At 39.9% G+C, this 19,559-nt stretch overlaps 1 protein-coding gene across 8 annotated transcripts in view; it reads right to left on the bottom strand.

Annotated features, from left to right (window-relative positions):
- Positions 1-19,559, bottom strand: part of GAPVD1 (GTPase activating protein and VPS9 domains 1) — a 64,758-nt gene that overhangs the window by 28,788 nt on the left and 16,411 nt on the right. For all 8 annotated transcript variants that reach the window (XM_065571927.1, XM_065571930.1, XM_065571928.1 and 5 more), the window contains 5 exons: positions 12,119-12,334; positions 9,231-10,074; positions 2,138-2,224; positions 806-940; positions 484-673 (listed from right to left, as the gene is read on the bottom strand). In XM_065571927.1, the coding sequence (XP_065427999.1) occupies positions 484-673; positions 806-940; positions 2,138-2,224; positions 9,231-10,074; positions 12,119-12,334 (1,472 nt within the window). The remainder of the gene's footprint in view (positions 1-483; positions 674-805; positions 941-2,137; positions 2,225-9,230; positions 10,075-12,118; positions 12,335-19,559) is intronic.

Genomic DNA, 19,559 nt, shown 5'->3' with positions numbered 1-19,559 from the left:
GCTGATTAGATTATATTAAGTCTGCATTACATGCGAACTAGGAACCCTACAACTTCATTTACTATATGAATACACTAAAATTCAGTCTGGTCTAAGAGGTGTAAGTAGGAGTAAAGGAAAAATTACACTATGAATTGGAACTATTAGATTATCGAATATTCTTCCAAGGAAAGTGGTGGAAAAATCATTTGGGAAATTTCAAACTTGACTAGACAAGGTACTAGAAAAAAAATATGGTAAAAGAACAGTCCTGCTAGAGTGGTTACACCAGAAAGATGATCCAACAGATTTTTTCATTACATAAAGTATGATTCAATGACAACTATGCTACACACAAACTCACACACAGTGGAAGTGGTGTGAAGAAAACTTAAGCATATACTACAAGAGGACTGACGAAATGCTGAAGAAGTGTATACAGGGTGCAGGAAAGCCTATGAACAAAAAGCTTTTGCAGTAAGAATTTCTCTCAATCTTCCTCACCTATAGGCAGTCGATTTTTTTTGTTAGCTGGGGTAGTTGCAGGGGAGAGTTGTGGGGTATTGTAAGGAGTCATTTCAAGGCTGCTACTTTTCCCGGGTTTGTTCTGGGGTAAGTTTGCCAACAAGTTTTCCAGAGCCATCCGATCTTCCTTCAGTTGGTCACTTGACATTACATTTCGCATAAAACCAACCTACAAAATTAGAGTTTGTATAATTAAGAAGGGAGCATGAAGCTACATAGTAACTTACTACACCCACTTCTCTCTCTCTCCTGCAAGTATGTGCAGGAAAATATTACTCCTATTGAAGAACCAGGATATTACCAGATTAATAAGTTGGCTGTATGTCATATAAACCACAGTCCTACTCAACCCTTCTAGAAGGTTAACTGAAGACATCGGAGGGGTTTCCACAGCACGCCCACTAATAACAACATCCAGGAAAGCAGCAACACAGCTCTGCAAGGAGAAGACGTAGGTTTTTTTAGTGAATGGTTTCAAATTTTAGAGCTACAGAAGAACACAAAGGTACAAGAGGTATATACATAATTTACATGGGAATATCAGTTTTGCTGCTTATATATATATATATATATATATATACACACACACACACACACACACACACACACACACACACACACACACACACAGCAAATCAAACATCTTTTAGCCAATGAAGAGTAAGTACAAAATTATGCAAAAAATTTAGAGTTCCCTTCACTCCATATCTGCATTTGAAAGTCTCACTTGTTTAAACAGATTCTTTAGTCCTCAATATTTAAGTACAGTTTTAAAAATGCTGTTATGCAATGGCACTAGATGACTTCAACTAGCTCACGGTAATGAATTTGTATTTAAATTGTTCCTTCCTCGGGAACCAGCTGAGCATAGCTTACAAGTGAAACAAAATTATAGGGGACAAGGATAGGCAAGTAAGGGAACTGTCAATTTAAAAGTCACATCTGGCTCAATGTTTACCTAGGTTTCATTACAAGTAGCAAGAGAGATTGAAAGAAATGAGCAAAAAAGTTTGTTAGTTTGCTTTTTGCATTTGACAGCACATTGCGTATAGTTAGTTTCACTGTTTCCTCCGCAGAGTCAGTTCCTCTATTGTGTGTGCATCCTTCATACATTAAGAAAGGAGAGTAAACAATTTACTAAAAAGGGCGGGGGTGGGGGGTGAGGAGGAAGAGAGAGGAAATGAGGCAAAAAAACTGACAGGAAGATCCATGGGCAGGTGTGCCTATTTTTTTTTAATTGACTACATGGTGTCCCCTTAAATGAAAGTAGTTTATGCTAAATTCAGCAGAGAAAATTATAAAAAAATCACTTTGTATCTGTTTTAGAAAGTGCCATATTTTGACGTTTTGTTAATGTTGTCATTTAAGCAACAAGGTAGTGTGCGTCTAGTAGTCAGGAAGCATGACTCCAAGTTCTATTCCCAGCTCTGACCCTGACTGTATGTGACCATACAGGTGTCACTTACCCTGTACCTCAGTTTGCCTACCCATCATTTAGATGTACTGCTCACCTACCTCATAAGAGGGCTGTGAAGCTTATTTGTTTGTGAAGTGCTTTGAGATTCTCAGATGAGAGGGGCTACAGAAAGGCGAAGTGTCAAATATGACAGATGTACTGTTTTGTGACTCTTACTTTGTCGAATTTGCCAAGGTTGCTCTTCATGTGCGGATCTCCCTCTTCAGAGCCTGTCATTGCCAACTGCTGCAAAAGTCTCCCGACCTAAAATGGAAAAAGAACACTTTGGGCAAATATTTCAGAAACCATAACAGAACAACAAGATAGATCGTAATACAGGAATCAAATGAGAAAGCTCTTCCATTTTAAACTACTATTTTTAATTTACATATAAACTTTCCCAGAGTTACTTTTGGGGCTAAAATTTCTCACACTTGTTCTTAGGCCCGAAGTAAAATGTTCTATGTGGAAATATACTCAGTCCTGCCATGAGTGCAGGGGACTAGACTAGATGACCTCTCGAGGTTCCTTCCGGTCCTATGATTGTATGAAAGTTTCACTAAAAGCTATTTGAGTTATCTAAACAGGAAGAGTATTTTCTTCTATTAAGAAAACTGTGTACTTTTTTTGCTCCCAACTCAAAGGCTGCTTTGTTTTAATTCCATCTTTCATTCAATGAATGTATAATAGTACCTTATTTGAAATTATTTCATTATTTGTAAAAGAAATCCTAGCCAGTTGTTTGAATATTGCACGCGAAGCCGTTATTTTCCATATGTTTTTAAGCCTATGCTGGAGTATTAGGCTCTGATTCTTCCCAGCAAATATGGAAGGGATGAGGGTTGAGCCTAGAGATCTTAGACCTGAAGATTTTTAAAGGCCATGTAAATTTTGCTAGACACACATGGAAAAAAACACAAACCTCTGACTCAGTTTGTACACTGTTTAACATCTTTTTCCTGAAAAATAATCCACCATAACCTGTCACCAAGAGGTTTATAAAATTGTGAGTCCTATAAAAATATACAAAAAATGATATCGCAGGTGTATAAGTGATCCCTTGTTTTACAGCAGCATCTAAAGAACCCAGTCAGGATGAAGGCCCCCTTCTGCTATGCATTGTGCAAACATAGTAAGACACTCTCCCTGCTCTACAAAACTTACTGAAATAAATTTCATCAGTCAGTATACCAGTTACACTTACATACATTGATGCCATGTTTTGCCTCATGTACAAGGAGCATGCAGTAGTTTTTTAGTCAAGTGGATGCTATTTAATACCACTAATGAATATTAAGTTCCCAAAACATTTGCACAAAGACAATAAATTCTGTCACCTGAAGGCATATTCTAAAGTGTTAATACAGCAAGTAGTTGCCCAATAAGCAACATGGTGTACATCCATTCAGAGGATAAAAGAGACAGACATTTGGCAGAAGTGCTAAATGACTGTTTCAGTTTTCACCAAAAAGTTTAGTAGCAATTGGACATCTAACATACTGAATGCCAGTGAAGATTAGGTAGGATCAGAGGCTAAAATAGGGAAAGAACAAGTTAAAAATTACTTAGACAAGTTAGACGTCTTCAAGTCACCAGGGCCTAATGAAATACATCTTAGAATACTCATGGAGCTGTCTGAAGGGATATGTGAGCCATTAGTAATTATCTTTGAAAAGTCATGGAAGATGGGAGAGATTCTAGAGGACTGGAAAAAGGCAAATATAGTGCCAAGCTAAAAAGGGGGAATAAAGACAACCTGGGGAATTACAGACCAGTCAGCTTAACTTCAGTACCGAGAAAGATAATTAAGCAAATAATCAAGCAATCAATTTGCAGACACCTAGAAGGTGATATGTAACAGTCAGCATGGATTTGTCAAGAACAAATCATGTCAAACTAACCTAATAGCTTTCTTTGACAGGGTAACAAGCCTTGTGGATGGGGGGAAAGTGGTAGATGTGGTATATCTTGACTTTAAGTAAGGCTTCTGATACTGTCTCGCATGACCTTCTCATAAACAAAGTAGGGAAACACAACCTAGATGGAGCTACTATAAGGGTGGGTGCATAACTGATTGGAAAACCATTCCCAGAGGGTAGTTATCAGGGGTTCACAGTGAAGCTGGAAGGGCATATTGAGTGGGGTCGCACAGGGATCAGTTCTGGGTCTAGTTCTGTTCAATATCTTCATCAATGATTTAGATAATGGCATAGAGAGTACACTTATAAAGTTGCAGACAATACCAAGCTGAGAGGGGTTCCAAGTGCTTTGGAGGATAGGATTAAAATTCAAAATGATTTGGACAAATTGGAGAAACTGTCTGAAGTAAATCAGATGAAGTTCAATAAGGACAAATGCAAAGTACTCCTCTTAGAAGGAACTATCAGTTGCACAGAACAAAATGGGAAATGATTGCCTAAGAAAGAGTACTGTGGAAAAGGATCTGGGGGTCATAGTGGATAACAAGCTAAATATGAGTCAACAGTGTTGACTGTTGCAAAAAGGAGGGGGGTGTATTACCAGGAGTGTTGTAAGCAAGATGTGAGAAGTAATTCTTCCGCTCTACTCTGCGCTGATACAGTTTCAACTGGAGTATTGTGTCCAGTTCTGGGTGCCACATTTTGGGAAATATGTGGACAAATTAGAGAGTCCAGAGAACAACAACAAAAAAGATTAAAGGTCTAGAAAACATGACCTATGAGGGAAGATTGAATAGGACAAGAAGCAGTGGTTTTAAAATGCAGAAAGGTTAGACATTAGGAAAACTTCCTAACTGTCAGGGTAGTTAAGCACTGAAATAAATTGTCTAGGGATGTTGTGGAATCTCTTTCATTGGAGATTTTTAAGAGCCCGTTAGACAAACACCTGTCAGGGATGTTCTAGATAAGACTTAGTCCTGCCTGGAATAGAGGGGACTGGACTAGAAGACCTCTCGAGGTCCCTTCCAGTCCTACAGTTGTATGACATTCTATTATTTCAGTTAGTGCAGATTAGCAAAAAATACAAATATGCTAGCAAAAGTGGAAGGGTATTAAAATTCACAAGCGCTGCTAGACCAGTCTTACAAATATTTATACTTTACAGCTCTCACCCTAATAAAAGCAGGTGTATTGCCTTTTAAAGCAGAGTTTAGATGTTTGCTATATATTTCTCAACTTCAACAGCGGCAATCAAAAACATCAATAAATGTCTAAAACTCAACATTTTAAAACAAATGGGTATTCAAGCTTTAAAATTTGCCTCTTCAGAATCATGATAGCAGAAATATTTTTATATCAGTATTCATCATCTTATCCCTAGTAAAACCTGTAAACATACTTTAACAATAGCCCCAATAAATGCTTAGAAGATCTCAGATATGAGGATAGATTGCAAAGGACTGTAGAGGATTTTTTAAACTAAGGTTTGGAGGAAAGCTGACAGGTGTGAAGCAGAACGTAGTTCAGGCAGAAAAATTCCTTTGGAATGAATTTATTAAAGGGGGATCTCTATGTCCTAGTAAAGACGATAGGAAAGAATTTGGTAAAGTATAGACAGGAGCTAATAAGGAACAGTCAAATGCAAAAGAGCCCCATTTAAATACAAAATGTACAAGTGTTTATATACAACTGCTAGATATCTAAATACAAAGATGGGTGAACTACAATGCCTGGTATTAAATGAGGATATTGATATAAATAGGCATCACAAAAACTTAGTGGAAGGAGGATAACTGACGGGACATGGTAATACCTGGATTCAAAATACACAGGAATGACAGTAGGTCATACCAATGGGGCACTCTATGTGAAAGAAAGCACAGACTCAAAGTAAAAATCTTAAATGAATAACACTGCCCCATAGAATCTCTCTGGATAGAAATTCCATGGTTGAACAATAAGTGTATAGCTGTAGGAATATACTACCAACCACCTGATCAGGATGGTGATTGTGAAATGCTCAGGGAGATGCTACAAAGAGGGTATAAAGGCAGAAAACACAATAATAATGGGGGATTTCAATTATTCTCATATTGACATGGTACATGTCACCTCAGGAAGGAATGGAGAGAAAAATTTCTAGACACCAAGGAGTAGCTTGTCCTGGTACCTACAAGGGGAGAGGCAAGTCTTGATTTAGTCGTAAGTGGAGAATAGGATACGGACAGCAGTTAAATATAGTTGAACTGCTCAATAATAGAGACCATAATGTAGTTAAATTTAACATCCTTGTAGAGGAAAAAATGCCAAAAACACCCACCACAGTCGAATTTAACTTCAAAAAGGGGAACTGTACAATAATGAGGAAGTTAGTTAAACAGAAATTAAAAGGAACAGTCACAAGGGTGAAACACCGGCAAACTACAGGGAGACTATTTAAAAACACCATAATAGGAGGCTCAAACAAAACGTATACCCCAAATTTGAAAAACAAAGAATAGAACAGTAATAACAAAAAATGCCACCATAGCTAACTAGTGCAGTAAAACGAAATAAGAGGCAAAAAAGGTATCCTTTAAAAACTGGAAGTCAAATCCTAGTGAGGAAAATAGAAAGGAGCATAGACTCTGGCAAGTCAATTAGAAAGCAGGCCAGGAAAGACTATGAAGAGCAACTAACTCAAGACAACAAAACAAGGTAACTACATCAGAAGTAGGAAGCCTGCCAAAACAATCAGTAGGGCCGCTGTATGATTGAAGTGCTAAAAGAGCGCTCCAGGAAGACAAGGCTGTTGCAGCAAAGCTAATTAATTCTTTGCATTGTCTTAACTGCAGAGGATATGGGGGAGATCCCCCCCCACAAGCCATTCTTTTCAGGTAACAACTCTGAGGAACTGTCCCAGATTCAGGTGTCAATACAGGAGGCTGGAACAAACAGATGAATACCATCTGGTCCTGGTGACTTATTACTATTCATTTTATCAAAGAGTTCTGAAGGAAGTCCAATACGAAACTGAAGAACTACTAACTGTGGTACATAACTCATTACTTAAAATCAGTCTCTGAACCAGATGACTGGAGGGTAGCTAACGTAACATCAATTTTTTAAAAAGCTCCAGAGGCGATCCTGGCAATTACAGGCCAATAAGCCTAACTTCAGTACCAGGCAAACTGCTTGAAACTATAGTAAAGAACAGAATTATCAGACATATGCAGGAGCTTTGGAGCTGTGCTCCGGCTCCGCTCCAGCTCCAGGCAAAAACCTGCAGCTCCACTGCTCCGGAGCTGCTCTGCGCTCCAGCTCCGGGCTCCGCTCCAAAGCCCTGGACACATGGATGCTTTTGTAAAGGGAAATCATGCCTCACCATTCTATTAGAACAACCAGACGGGGTCAACAAGCATGTGGACAAGGGGGATCCAGCTGATAAGCATACTTGGACTTTGAGAAAGCCTTTGATAATATCCCTCACCAAAAGCTCTTAATCAAACTAAGTAGTTATGGAATAAGAGAGAAGGGTTCTCTCATGGATCAGTAAGTCATTAAAAGATAGGAAACAAAGGGTAGGGAAAAAAACAGTCAGTTTTCACAATAGTGTGAAGTAAATAGTGGGGTCCCCCAGGGATCTGTACTGGGACCTATACTGTGGAAAAGGGGGTGAATCGTGGGGTTGCAAAATTTGCAGATGATACAAAATTACTCAAGATAGTGAAGTCCAAGCCAATTGTGAAGAATTACAAAGGGATCTCACAAAACTGGGTGCCTGGGCAACAAAATAGCAGATGAAACTTGATGTTGCTAAGTGAAAAGTAATGCACACGGGAAAAAATAATCCCAACTATACATTAAAATGATGGGGTCTAAATTAGCTGTTACCACTCAAGAAAGATCTTGGAGTCATCATGGATAGTTCTCTGAAAACATCCACTCAGTGTGCAGCGCCAGTAAAAAACAAAAAACAAACAAACACCACAACTAACAATGTTAGGAAATGTAAGACAGAAAATAGATCCTATAAATCCATGGTACGCCCATATCTTGAATACTAGGTGCAGTTCTAGTCACCCTATCTCAAAAAACATACTAGAATTGTGAAAAGTACTGAGCAGGGCAACCAAAATGACTGGGGTATCCAACATCTTCCAGATTGTTCAATTTAGAAAAGAAACAACCAAGAGGGAATAGGATAGAGGTCTATAAAATTGCGAAAGGCATGGAGAAAGTGAACAGGGAAGTGTTTTATTTACACCTTCGCAGAACACAAGAATTAGGGGTCACATGATGAAATTAATAGGCAGCAGGTTTAAAACAAACAAAAGGAAGTATTTCTTCACACAACGCACAGTCAACATATGGAACTCATTGCCATGGGATGCTTTGAAGGCTAAAAGTACAGTAATTCCCCACTTAACATTGTAGTTATGTTCCTGAAAAATGCTACTTTAAGCAAAACGATGTTAAGTGAATCCAATTTCCCCATAAGAATTAATGTAGGGGGGGGGGTTAGGTTCCAGGGAAATTTTGCTTGGTTGAGATGGTGGAATCAGAGAGTGGGATATTTCCCAGGGAATGCCTTACTGCTAAATGATGAACTAGCACTCGTCTGAGCCCACAAGGGTTAACAACACATTGTTGTTAATGTAGCCTCACACTCTACAAGGCAGCAGGAATGGAGGGAGAAGAAACAGCATGGCAGAGAGAGACACAGAGTGAGTGAGTGACTGTGTGTGAGAGACACACACGCACTGCCCCTTTAAGTACGCTGACCCCACTCTAAGTACTCTACCTTTTTAAGTAGATCAACAAGTTGAGACAGCAGCTGCTGCCAGCCAGCTCCCTCAGTCCTGAGCCCTGTCATGTCCCCCCCCCCGCTCTGTGAAGATGGGGGGCAGGAGTGGGCGGACACCTTGACATTAGCACCCCTCTTCTCCTCCCCCCGCCCCCGCACAGCAAGCAGGAGACTCCTGGGACCAGCTCCAAGGCAGAGGGCAGGAGCAGCACACGACAGTGGCGGGAGGGACAGCTGAACTGCCCAGCAACTGATAGCCTGCTGGGTGGCTTAAAAAAGAATGAGACAAATTAATGGAGAATAGGTCCATCAATGGCTATTAGCCAAGATGGTCAGGAACACAACTCTATGCTCCTGGTGTCCCTAAACCTCCAACTGCTAAAAGCTGGGACTGGATGACAGGATACATCATTCAAAATTGCCCTGTTCATTCCCTCTCAAGCTTCTGTCATTGGACACTGATGGAAGACAAAAAACTGGGCTAGATGGACCACTGGTCTGACCCAGTACGGCCGTTCTTATCTGGTCTCATTTGTTTAGAGTAACATAAAAAAGGAAGTCATACCTGCATCAGATTAAATCTTGCCACCTCGTTTATTGGGGCATCGGAAATTATTCCATACTGTTCTGGGTTGACAACTGCAGGACAAATGAAACATGCAAGCAGAAGATCTGTGCACATTGCTCGCACCTCCCCACCCTCCAGCCGGTCTACACAGGAGAGTGTTTTGTACATTTGTGATAAAATCCATCTCAAGCTATGCGGAAAGCAGTATGTGTTCTGCTTGAGATAACCAATGAATTTGTTCACCAAAGCCACTAACTTAGCCTCATTGGAATCCACCATTTCTTGGACTTTTTGTTTGAACCTTTCAGTGCCTTTCTCCCCAAAGAGTTTTTCCTGTTGTGCGGGAGAGAACCTCTCGATCAATTTGTTTGCATCTGTTTCTAGGTGGTCTTCATCTTCCACCAGCAGCTGCATGATTGGCTCATGCAATGTTGCAGTGAGGAAGAGTTTTGCAGAAAAGAGTCCTTCAGAAAAAAGTTTGAATAAAATGCTGAATGCACAGGTGCCTCTCCTCAAAAGCCGTCTGGGATTGTCGCTTTCCTTTAGTTCAAATTCTATCAAGTAACGCAAAACTTGAAGGAGGTAGCTCTCATCTTCCTGCATGATGCAATTGCCATAGATGGAGGTAAAGACTGTGTAAATAACACTTTGTGTGTTGTCCTGGTTGAGTTTCTCTCCAGCAACCAGAGAGGAAGCAATAAGCCTAGGGTTCTCTCTCAACCTGTTGAGGAATTCTCCATAAGCAGTCTCTTGAAATCCCAACTGCTTGTACCCATCAACAAACTGTGTGTCCTCCAAGACTTTGGCATGCTGGCAGCATTCAGCAGGAGAAGCTTCAGCACTTCAGAGAAAAAACAGTGAAATAATTCAATTATTTGTAACAGGGCTGTCAAACGATTAAAAAATTAATTGCAATTAATCACAAGACAAAAAAAGTCCCGATTAATTGTAGTTTTAATCAGACTGTTGAACAATAATAGAATAGAATAGAATACCATTTAAATATTTGTATTATTTTTTATTAAAAATATTTGCGCACGCGCGCGTGTGTGTGTTGGGGGAGCACACTCTCTTTAAACGGAGCACTCAGAAACTTTAATGCTTTTTTCAGCCAGCTGCAGTTGCTGTTGGCAGCGCTCACCCCTGAGCCAGCAGCAGACAGGCTCTCCCTGATCCCCCACCTCAGCTCAGTGGCGACTGGGTACACGGGCAGGAGGAGGGGGATACCCCAACATAGGCCCTTCACCCCCACTTTGTGCAGCAGACAGGAGGCAGGCTCCCGGTCCGGAGCAGGTTGGCCAAGAGCAGCAGTGGAGCACAGGTATCCCTGTCCCAGAGGCATGTAGCAGCTTCCCCCCTAACCCCTTTCAGCACAGCGCCCTGGGTGGTAGCCTCCCTTGCACACTCCTAAGGCCGGGCTCTTCTCTCCTCCTCCCCCGGAAGGTGTTTAACCAGCTCTCCCAAATTGCCAGCAGTCTCTTCTCCCTGTCTGCCTTCTGCCCACTGGCACAGGCAGTGCCTACCTTCCCGCCGCCGCCGCATCCCATCTCCAGAGATGTAAGATTAAGGCTCATTTAAAAAAATAACATGTTAGTTTGTTTTGAGTTAACTGCATGCAGTAACTGCGATTAATCGACAGCCCTAATTTTTAATAGACAATTAAATCTAAAAGCAGCAGCATTCTGAATCCATTACCAGGAGCTCTAGACCAATGGTTTCCAAACTTTTTTCTGGGGACCCAACTGAAGAAAACTGTTGATGCCCGCAACCCAATGGAGCTGGGGATGAGGGGCTCGGAGTGTGGGAGGGGGCTCCGGGATGGGGCAGTGGGTTGGGGTGCAGGAGGGGATCAGGGCTCTGGGCTGGGAGTGCAGGCTCTGGGGTAGGGCCAGGGGTGAGGGTTTTGGGGTGCAGCAGGGGCTCCGGGGTGGGGCAGGGTACAGGAGGGGGTCAGGGCTCTGGGGGTGCAGGCTCGGGATGAGGGGCTTGGGGTACAGGAAGGGGTTTCGGGGGGCGCTCACAGCTGGGGCAGGGGATTGGGGCACAAGGTTGGGGCATGGGGTTACCTCTGGCGGCTCCCGGTCAGCGGCACAGCTGGGGTGCAGATGCAGGCTTCCGTCCTGTCCTGGCACCATAGACCACACTACACCTGAAGCAGTCAGCAGCAGGTCTGGCTCCTACGCAGAGGTGCGCAAGCGGCAGTGCACGGAGCTCCCACCTCGAAGCCGGACCTGCTGCTGGCCGCTTCCAGGGCGCAGCGCGGTTCGGAACAGGTAGGAACTAGCCTGCCTTAGCTAGGCAGCACCCCCAACAGGACTTTTAACGTCCCATTCAGCTGTGCTGACCAGAGCGACCCAGTCCCTTACATGCCGCAACCCAGTACTGGGTTGCGACCCGAACTTTGAAAAATGCTGCTCTAGACAATAGAGTGAAAAATACACTGCAAGAATTTTTCCTTTAAAAAAAAAATGATAGCAGTTAACATCTACAATTTTTATTGTAAGTTTAAAAAAAAATTTTTTTGAACATTAGTCAATGTATGAGCTTCATTACAACAACAAATTTGAGTGTTTAATAATAAAAACATAATTTCTTACTACGAACTACCAATCAGAAGAGAGGCAACATATATACACACACGAAGGCCAAAAATAAATAAATAAATAAAATTTTAAAAGGTAGAGTGTTTGGTCACATCATATTTAAGAGCAAATCTGACAACTCAGACTTCCTGTTTTAGAATAATTTTTAGAATGGTTTTATAGCCATTAAAATGTTATCATTAGAATCACCTGCTGTGTTCAATATACAGTATGAAAAGAATCATGGAATTCTTTTAATTCACAAGAGTTTAGGAGTTCAATTTCCCACAAAGCATTTATCACCTTGTTATGATAAGTCTGTCCAAGTTAATCCTTTGCTGCTTGGAAATCCACGCTGTGTGGTACAGTTTCTCAGCTGTCTTCAATACATCTGCATTTAATCTCTGAATAAGTTGCTTTTCTGAGTTTACATAGAGTCGTTCCTGCTTGAGGTGATGAGCCAGAGTGTGAATATCCAGCTTCACCATCTTTGAGGGTGAGAGGACTACACAGTACTCACTGCAAAAGGAAAAATACATGAAGAATTTCACATTATATAGAGCTGCTATTTTTTAAAACTCCAACAGACAAAAAGAATTTGAATACTGAAAAGTTATCAAAAACTTCTTGATAAAATTTAAGAACGAGTGATAATTGTAAGTTTATGACTTACTGTATTTACAGTACCTATCTTTGATCCCTATTTTCCTCATGGATCCCTACTTTCTTCCTGGACTGTATTTTCTAAATGGACAACCAACCTAATTCTCAGTTACTGAAGGACAATCTCCACTCATATATTTTGCTTTCCACAACCAAATCTCCGTACAACTTTTCATGAGGGATGTACCCGAGTACTCGGATTCTAATATCTAAACTGTATTGTTAAATCTATTCACCTCAATTTGGGTTATTGCTGATTATGTACTCTATGTATCATATGACTTTAAAAACAAACTTTGTATTTGTGGACAATCTAAACACTATACCCAGATGTACAGATACTCTTTTCTGAACCTTTGTATTCTATAAATTTTTTTAACATTAGCTTTTAATAAAAATTTTAAATCTAGCCCCACCTCCCAAACCCCAGGCAACATCCCTAGTTATTGGGCCATCCTTCATCACTGTAAAACACTTCAAATTGATAATGTCATCTTCAAAATTTCTCACGTGCACTTGCAGGGTTCAGTGACATCATATTGGCCAGTTCCACATACATTAAAGCTGCCCTCAGCTCTGGTAACTTAAACATTACTCTATTTTCACTAATAACAGTAAAGCTCTCCCCCAAAGTGCCACACTGGGGTGAGGGGAGGTGGGGGAGGGAGAACACCCTCAGGATTACCCTTCTAATTTCTAATGGTGGAGGCCAGCATGACGACACTCAGACTCAGGGAGGTAGAAGGGGGAAAAGGAGTCCCATTTTGACATATTATATGGTCAGGTCAGTGCTCAGTGAGCAAAGGAGTACATGTGAATAAGATTTATCAGAACACATACTAAGCTATGCTGCAGTTTAAAATAAGTGTTTGGGTCTAGTAGCCCCATGACCGACAGAAATTCCTGCTTTTATGTGAAATAAAGAGGATTCTGTCTTCTACACTATTCAATTTGCCTTTTCTGCTAAAGAGACTCATATAACTAGCACCACCCATACATAAACATGCACAGAATTCATTGCTATTCAGTAGTAGAACTCATTCAACAAGGTCTCCTCGAACATCCCAACTCACAGGAATGTACTTGCGGGCCATGATCCAGAAATTCTCTAAATGACAAAACAAACTGAAGAAACCTCAAGTTGGAAAGGAAAACTGCGCAGTCCATTACAGTACAACAGCAGCTAAGTATTTAGTGAACGACTTACTTGCTTCTTAGTGGCTAAATAAACCAAAAAAGTATCATAGTATTTAAAATCTTTCATTATGTTAGAAATATAAAGGGGGGGAGGGATAGCTCAGTGGTTTTAGCATTGGCCTCCTAAACCCAGGGTTGTGAGTTCAATCCTTGAGGGGGCCACTTGGGGATCTGGGGCAAAATCAGTACTTGGTCCTGCTAGTGAAGGCAGGGGGCTGGACTCCATGACCTTTCAAGGTCCCTTCCAGTTCTAGGAGATGGGATATCTCCATTAATTAAAAATAAAGGTTGGTCAGAAGTGTTTGCCAAATATGTAACTATATGATGATATAATCAGATATTGCAATATTAATCAGATGCAACTTGTCTAGTTTAGGATTTAAAGGTGTGATCTTTGCACCTGTTAACTAACATGTCATAACTATCCAATTAAAACATCTAGATAGATAAGGCATATTGCCGTTGACATGTGATAAAATGGTCAAGTTATTCAAAAGAAATTTCCCTTTTTCCTCTATTTATTTAAATTAAGATGTTAAAGAATCATTTGTGAAAACCATATTAACATGGACAATATAATTTGTGTAAGCACAATTACAGAGAAGAAAACTGAGCAGCCATTAACCTCACCTGATTTCTTACAAAGAAAATTACCTTAGCTGACCACGCATTTCCTCACCGTCAGATGTAGGCCTTCTTGAGTGTTAGTATGGTAGGGAGAATTATGACCAGCTCCACCACCCTGTATATGGTAGAGCACCCAAATACTATGGTGATGGGTACTTAAATACAATAATAAATGGAATGCCTGTCTGTTCCCTATCAGCTCTAGCACCTTCAGTGAAGCCTGATCTCGCAATGCTCCTTGCTCCCACACTCGAGGAACGCAAGTATGATTTATGATTTGCAGGCACATCACTCTCCTCTTTGTACTCCTTTAAAGATCTTTCCGGCCACACCAGGCACTAAACCACAGGATCCTCTCCAAATAATATTTATTAGCTTCCCTAACTGGGCACAGAATTTTTAAAAGAAACCCTGATGGTTCAAAAGCATGGCTCACCAACAACTCCTTACCCAAGTTCCCTCATCTATGGTTCAACTTGACAAGCAAAACCCTATCATCCAAAGGAAGATAAGCCATAAATAGCTGTCATATATAATCTTTATATATAGAAATGTCGGAACACCTCAACTTACAAAGCATTTTCTAAGCTTGCAAAGGAGACTCAGAGTATCCTTAACAAAAATCAATCCAAAGGCTGTAGTTCATGCTGAGATCCTCTCTCCACTTGAAGGTGATATTAAATCAAAAGAATGAGGAGTCCGGTGGCACCTTAAAGACTAAGATTTCTTTGGGCATAAGCTTTTGTGGGTAAAAAAACCCATTTCTTCAGTTGCATCTGAAGTAGTGGGGTTTTTTTACCCACAAAAGCTTATGCCCAAAGAAATCTTAGTCTTTAAGGTGCCACCGGACTCCTCATTGTTTTTGTGGATACAGACTAACATGGCTACTCCTCGGATATATTAAACCAAAAAAAGACTTCAAGAAGAATACATGGTACCTTTACAAAAAGTTTTAAAAGTGACTGCCTCATTAAACGAATGGAGAAGTTCTATTAATGTGACAGAACTGTGCCAGCAACATAAGGTTTCTAACAAATGATTTCTTGCAACAAATTATCCTTACAATAAAAAATCAAGAAATAGATTATAAATACCTATGTTAAAGCAACTTCCAGGTGACCAGAAAAAATGATGTATATAGTGACATACGTCATTGTATTCCTCAGTTTTTACAAGATATTGCATCTAAAATACAAAGTATTGCATCTATGGACCTAAAACAAGTTAGCTATAACATACAAATTTTGATATATATAACCACATCAGGATGAGTTAAAGAGCTGCCTAGGTATTTTTATGGCCCTCATCACTACAGTACCCAGGCACCATGGCGTAGAATTATTAATTCATTTTAACTCATTCTGGATGAGAGACAATGCACTGTGTACGTTTTGAGGGGAGGCAAGTTCCTAGTTTTGCAAAGTTCCCCTATTATACATGACATTTTATAATTAACCTGCATCTGATGAGTTTCAGATCCCTAAAGTAAAATTACATCTCAAATACTTGCATAGGGTTTCACAAAGTCTCTGTTTTTAATAGTGAAAACAATCTCTTGTTGAGCTTGTACATTTTAACCTTGCACATGCACTACAAAAGGTTTTTTTGTTCAAAGGGGACTGTACAGCAAGAGTGTGTGTGTGCACGCATTAAAGAATAAGGAACATTTTCATTAGATTTTACAAGTTGTTACTAGGGAGAAGTTTTACTTTGCAAAGGCAACCTCTTTCACAATGGCAACTGAAATATAGGAAGACTATTCAATGCTTTTCACCACTAATTAATAGTTGGTATAATTTAAAAACGGGGCTGGTATGCTTTTACTTAGTATTAAAGACTGTAGGATAAAGAGATCCATTTGAAAGTTGCATTTTCAATTATGTAAAGACATACTATTTGGAACCTGGAGTAGGTCAAAACACTTTTAAAATGTTTTTTATCAAACTAAACATTTTTGCTAGGTTATTTGGAAAGCTATTCATTATTCTAAGGACTTAATTTGCTCACCTTTTGAATAAGAGTTTTATTTTTGAGACTAAAACATACGATTTTTTTATATGATAAAATCCCTGCAGTTAGATTTAGTAGTTGGAGGCAATAATGCAAATTCAGCTTTGGTAAGAAGGAAGCCAGCTATTTCTTCACACGCTCCTCTTGTTTGCTAGTCATAACATTACCTTCAACTGTGGAGGAAATGAGAAAGTATAACCAGAAAGTTATTTATGAAGAAAAGACTGCCAATGATAGCTCTCTAAAAAGCGAAAAGATCAGTGCACTCATCTTTCCTTCACAAAACTGTACTAAAAAAAAGCAAGAAATATCCTTAAACTAGCTTTAGAAAGGTGAGTAAGGATTTCAAAGCAGTTAAATAACTTTAAGGCAACTCTGAGAATTTGCATACAATACAAAAATCTTTTGACAGTCCTAGATTCCTGGGATCCCTTGATATAGAACAGAGGACCTACTTGGAGTTCAAAGTGACAACAGCATTTTAATTAACTCAAGCACAAGGTGAGCTGGAGTTCCAACTGACTATTTAACCACATTTTCTCCAGAAACATACCTGGCCAAATTCAGTGCCAACTTGATTTCCTGAACTGGATGCAAGTCAGCACAGAATTTGGCCCAGAGTGTCTGAAAGCTGAAGCAGACAGCAAGATGGAAGTGTAAATTCTTTGGAAAATAAACAGCAAAAATATAGGAAACAAATAATATTTTGGACTTAAGGCCCAATTCCAATTATTCACTCTGGAGCTGCATGTCACACAGGAAGGCAGAATTTGGACCCAGAATGCTTTCAAGGGTAAGAGCTTTCAAACATACTTTCCATAAAAGATAGACAGCATATTTCCAACCCCACTAGCTTAGTTATGAGGCAGGAAAAGAAAGCATTTACCAAAGTTCATTGTCCACAGCTTGAAAGCCAGGACTGCAAGTTAATCAATATGAAACAGGTCATATCAACTTATTTATTTGGTTGGGGGGCAGGGGTGAAGGAGTGAGGTGGATACTTCAGAAAACAGGAAAATTTATCTCCTCCTTTCTTTATCCTCCTGCACCCTCAGATACACAGGATTTCTACCAGTTTCCACTATTTATTTTGGTCTTGTGCTGGTCAGTCAGGCTTCTGAGTGCCATATTCATGGCTCTGGCTTCTTTTTCTACTGTTGTTCTACATAATGTTTCTCTAGATTGCCCGCTTTTTCTTTCCAGTGATGTCCATATTATCACTTAATATGAAGTCATGTTGGGAATCATTTTTTCAACTCCCCTTAGCTCTTCAGAGCCAATACAGCAATGGGAGAGAAAGTTGAATTTCATTCTGGCTCATACATTCATGACTTATTAAACTAAATTCCAATTTCAAGATCAACTTCTGACCTAAGTTACTCCTGATGTACAGTACCATTTGAAGACACTGGAGTTCTATAAGTAAAACCCAGGCAGAATATAGCCTTAAAAATCTTTATCACTTATGATGATGGATGTGCCTGAAAGAACTCAGCTTGACTTTCAACTCCTAAACTGAGTTTTCAGGGTTGACAGTTTAAAAAAAAAAATTACATATAAACAGAACAAGTGAGAAGAACACAATCATTTTTAGAGACACTTTTGAGACTATAACTAAAGTTTGGATTCAAAAGAGATTTTAATACTTAGCACTTATGTAGGGCTTTTCATCTTCAAGGAATGTCACAAATATCAAATAAAATTACTTCCGAGGAGATTGGATAGTAAAGAATTATAATTTTACAGACTGGAAAAAAAGAGAGAGGTAAAGTTGTTTGCCCAATACTACAAGGATGAGTCAGTAGTGGAGCTCAGTTTATGATACTCCAGACTCAGACCATGCCTCACTTCTCCCCACACCCTCATTCACTAATCTAGAAATTCCAAAAACCTGATCAGCAAGCCAGGAGGGAAAAACTTGTTTCATCCCAAATTCATGAACAATGCTGGGAAGTAGCTTTAAATTCATTAGTCTTATCTTCCTTGTATGGGAAAATCAAGAGGCATTACCTTGAGTTAGCTAACTTGAGGTAAAATCCTAATGAAGATAAAGCACTTCGCAGATTTTACACACAGCAGGTGAAGTTAGTCTTTTAACTTAACCTGCTAATCTGTGTAAAAATTGTGTGTGTCTGTGTGTGTGTGTGTGTGTATATGCACACACATATAAACGGTCTTATCTTCATTTAGTTTTCACCTCAAGTTAGCTCACTTACATTAACATTTCTTTTCCCAGTAAAAATCAGGCCAACAAGATCAGCCAACAAAAGTCTTTCAGATAATAGCTACTGCCTTCTCAGAGGGCTTGTTTAACACTGGAGTTTTAAACTGGATCCAATCTAGTTAATCCAGTTTGAAAATGCTTGCATACAAATGACACAATCCATCACTGAGCACTACCTCTGCATTTATCAGGAACACTGGTACTCTCTTGCATAGTGGACTAGGATTACTTTAAATGGATTTTGTTTGGTGTTTTATGCGCACACAATTGCTGTGCACTACTTTTTGCACGCTTTCAAAGGCTACCCCACAATGCTTTGCAGGTCGACCATTGCTGACCTGTCAATTTACTTGTGTGCCCTCCCTTTCCTGATACCAAGTTTCCAGGGTGACCTTTCTCCCCTTGAAAAGATGGAAACATCTGGCTCTGCACCAATTTGCTCTTGGATCCCATTGTACCATTATACTGGTGATCCACCCACAATAGCACTCCAAAAGCCCCACAACATGCTGCATGCAGCTACTGGGAGCTGTGCTGACACTTTGGACTTCCTCACCATCTGGAGTGAAGCATAAATTCAGGAAACTCTTGTGGCCAGCCACACACATAAGGACCTTTTCATGGACATTGCAAAGCAGCTATCCACAAGATGCTAACCAGTGCTGGATAAAGACTTAGAAGCTCACAAGAAAGTATGTTGACAGAAGGGATAAAAGGAGACAATCCGGTAGGGCAATGTGATCTGTCCATTTTTTTTTTTTTAATTTTTTTATTAACTGGACAAGATTCTACTTATAGTACAGGGGTTGGCAACCTTTCAAAAGTGGTGTGCCGAGTCTTCATTTATTCACTCTAATTTAAGGTTTCGCGTGCCAGTAATACATTTCAACGTTTTTAGAAGGTCTCTTTCTATAAGTCTATAATATATAACTAAACTATTGTTGTATGTAAAGTAAATAAGGTTTTTAAAATGTTTAAGAAGCTTCATTTAAAATTAAATTAAAATGCAGAGCCCCCTGGACC

This window comes from Chrysemys picta, chromosome 18 (genome assembly GCF_011386835.1).
Source record: "Chrysemys picta bellii isolate R12L10 chromosome 18, ASM1138683v2, whole genome shotgun sequence".
In the NCBI taxonomy this organism is placed as follows: Eukaryota; Metazoa; Chordata; order Testudines; family Emydidae; genus Chrysemys; species Chrysemys picta.
This window is presented reverse-complemented; position numbering and strand designations above follow the sequence as displayed.